The 3,236-nt window shown below is 42.7% G+C and overlaps 1 protein-coding gene across 1 annotated transcript in view; it reads right to left on the reverse strand.

The window, feature by feature from the left end:
* Nucleotides 1–1,688: 1,688 nt before the first annotated feature.
* The window catches only part of ADRB1 (adrenoceptor beta 1), a gene marked incomplete at its 5' end in the record, with an annotated part of 2,699 nt that continues 1,151 nt past the window's right edge, over nucleotides 1,689–3,236 (reverse strand). The window contains 1 exon segment of the mRNA XM_010859591.1: nucleotides 1,689–3,236. Coding sequence (XP_010857893.1) covers nucleotides 3,072–3,236 — 165 coding nt within the window.

The raw sequence follows: 3,236 nt of genomic DNA on the forward strand, positions 1-3,236 counted from the left end.
TCCCTGGGTTGAGAAGATTCCCTGGAGAAGGAAATGGCAACTGACTCCAATATTCTTGCCTTGGGAGATCCCATGGACAGAGGAGCCTGGTGGGCTACAGTCTGTGGGGTCACAGAGTCAGACATGACTTAGCAACTAAACAACATATAAGTTGGCCCCAGAATTATAGTGGTTTCCTCTAACTCACTAAAGAGTTTAGATCTGTATACTAAACAGTTACTTATATATATATATATCCATATATATATATATTTATATTTGTTATTAAAGTTTATAGGACTTTTGTGATTTTGAGACCTAAAGTTTGACAGATCTATATGTAAGTTTGGGGCTGGAAAAATTTATTTAAATGTAAAGACTTATCTAGACAAAACAGGAAAGTGAAGCATTACCTGGTATTTGAGTGTTTCTTCAGATGAAACCAGACATTGTCTATTAATCTTGTGTGATTTAAAATAAAGAGGAACAAAATCCCTAAGAAAATGTGACTTACATACTCTGGGGGAAGGGAGGATAGAAATGGACAGTATTTGTTCCTTGGGGAAAGGATAAAAATTGATTTTTACGTTCTCCAAAATACGATTCTTCAAGTATTTATCTTTCTATTTTTAAGTAAGTCTTGCCATCTCCTGCTCCACTCCTCCCCCCTTTTTTTCCTCCTGGAGAAAGGGGTTAAACTTCATAGCAGCTTTTGTTGAAATGGCTACTGTTCATGCAACTTTCCGCTGGTCTCTTAAAACATCGGCAACATTAACCTTTCTCAGAAGACTCTCCTCTGTCCTGGTCCTTAGAATATCTCATTACAGAAAAAGGATAATTGGTCTTGACTTTCCTTGGTAGAGAAGAGTTTGTTTATGTTTCATCTCGGTATAAGCCAGAACTTTGTACTCTTCACTTTGGTTTCCTTACTATACGATCATGAAAAGCTTGTTTAAAAATACAAAGAGAAATACTTGAAGTTATTTTGGAGAATGCAGAATTAATCACAAGATAGAATTTCACTATACTTTCCTTAGGAACTAATTTTAGGAAAACTATCCATTGAGGGTGTCATAACCTTGTTAGGAAAATTTAAAACTTCAGATTTACTTCTCCCAGTTACCTGCCCAGCCAGAATTTCCACTGAAATGGTCTATTTAATCACACAAGAGAAAAGTCTTTACTTCAAGGCTCTTTTATGAATTTTCACTTAACCAGTAAAGCATTTTGCATTCTAAACAGTCCCTGGATACATGTGTACACCTCCAGGCTGCGATCTTCTGTTGGAAAACAAAAGCCAGCCGTGAATGCCACTTACCAAATTCCAAGCAGGCAGTGATGGTTCCACAGGCTGGTCTCCTTTCCTGCGTTGTCTGACGTTGCAGCTGAGCTACCTGACTCAATTTTTTTTTTTTTTTAAGAAGATGCACAAACCCAAATGTTACTTCTTAAGTCAAGTGTGGCAGATGGGATCTTGAAAACACCTCCAAGTAGTCTAGAATATTCTGAAACCGGCTGTGAAAATGTAGGGCAAGTCTGCAGCTCTCAGTAGGTGCACGCCTTATTTGGTTTAGAGGCATTTTGCTATGCTCTTGAGTCATGAAAAGCTATTAAAAGAGCTCTATGGGAAATCCAGTCTATATTTCGAACAAAACAAACTGTCTTTTCCATTATCACTGACCCCCCTTACAGACACACAGTACATAATCTTTTTTTGTGCTTCACTGGTATTTATTGCACATGGACAAATTCCTCACATAGTAGTTAGTTGCACCAGAGTATAAATACTTGGTAAAGCACACAGAGGAAATAGTATTTACACACAAGTGCTAAATTTCACCAGCAGATTCACGTGTGCCTTTGGACATAAAAAAATAATAAAAAAAATCCTTAAGATAATTTTTTATAATATGGATACAGTACCATGATAAAAGAGTATAAAAAGGTATTTTTCCAATAAATCGCTAGCTCAATAACATAACAGACAACAGAGATAGAGTCTGAATTTTATTTTAGTTTTTAAGATCTGCCCCACCCCACCCCCATTAAAAAATATTTAATTTCTTTTTGTGCAAATAACGTCTTCTGTGGACTTTACAGTTCCTAATACTGTGCAAAAAAATGCCACTTTGAATCACGGCTTTTTTGTTTTGATTTTTTGTTTATACCACATGTGCAGTAATCTGAATTGTTTCCTTTTTTCTTTTTCCTTTTTCTGTCCTGTCTTCAATGGACAGAGTCACATGTCACAAAGGCTCAGCGCCTGGTCCTTCCAACTAATATTGATACATAAATAAGCTGTTTAATATAAACAAGTCTTTCTATCTGGCTGTGCAATGTGCACAGTGTGAGTGAGGTAGGAACCCCTCAGCCTGACCACCGAGGAGGCGTTCAGGGACAGCCCGCTTGCCCTCCGAAAGGGAATCAAGGTGAGGCTTGTTCCAAGAAGAGCATAAAACTTCCTGAAACGCGATTTTTGCATCCATCCTTGCCCTTGGCTTTCAGAACAGGAGAAATCATTCCTCAGAAATTAAAATGCAATTTCTCTGAAAAGCAAAAGGAAGCAACGTCCTGAGAAAGTGTCATTCTCTCTCCTCTCTCTCTGGCTGACCGCTCCTGTTCCCGGGAATGGGATGGAAGCGAAGTCGAGAGACTTTTATCTCCTAACGCTTCTCCCTTCCCTTCCCTTCCCAGTCATCGCAGAAAGTGTTAAAAGCCACGTGGCGGGGTGGGGGCGGGGGGGAGGAGAGAATCTAAAGATGCATCACACGCACACACAGAAGAAGGCCGGGCCACAAACTGGAAAAAGAACCCCAAGAACCATCAGCAGGCCACTCTCCCACCCCTCCCCAAACTTCTCCCACCTTTCCCCAAACTTTCCTTTCTGTGCGACGGTCCGTGGCTTTCCTATTTGCCCTTGGATGATGCAGACGAGGTTCGCGGGATTCGAGTTCACCTGCTTTCGGTCTCGAGTAAACACAGACCTCTTTCCCGGGGAAGCGGTTCAGGGCTCCCGGGTTCTCTTGCTCCTGGAGCGCACAGCCCGCGCCCTGACTCGGGAAGCCGGGGAAGGCGGGGAGGGGCGCCCGGCCCTACACCTTGGATTCCGAGGCGCAGCCCGCGCGGCTTGACTCGTCCGGGCTCGAGTCGCTGTTCGCCGCCGCCCCGCCGTTGTAGCCAGCCCAGGGCTCCAGCAGACGCACGGGCGGCGCGGCCCCGACGTCGTCTTCGTCGTCGTCGTCGTCGTCGTCCGAGGC

The sequence above is a fragment of the Bison bison genome, unplaced genomic scaffold (assembly GCF_000754665.1).
Source record: "Bison bison bison isolate TAMUID 2011002044 unplaced genomic scaffold, Bison_UMD1.0 scf7180017864456, whole genome shotgun sequence".
In the NCBI taxonomy this organism is placed as follows: domain Eukaryota; kingdom Metazoa; phylum Chordata; class Mammalia; order Artiodactyla; family Bovidae; genus Bison; species Bison bison.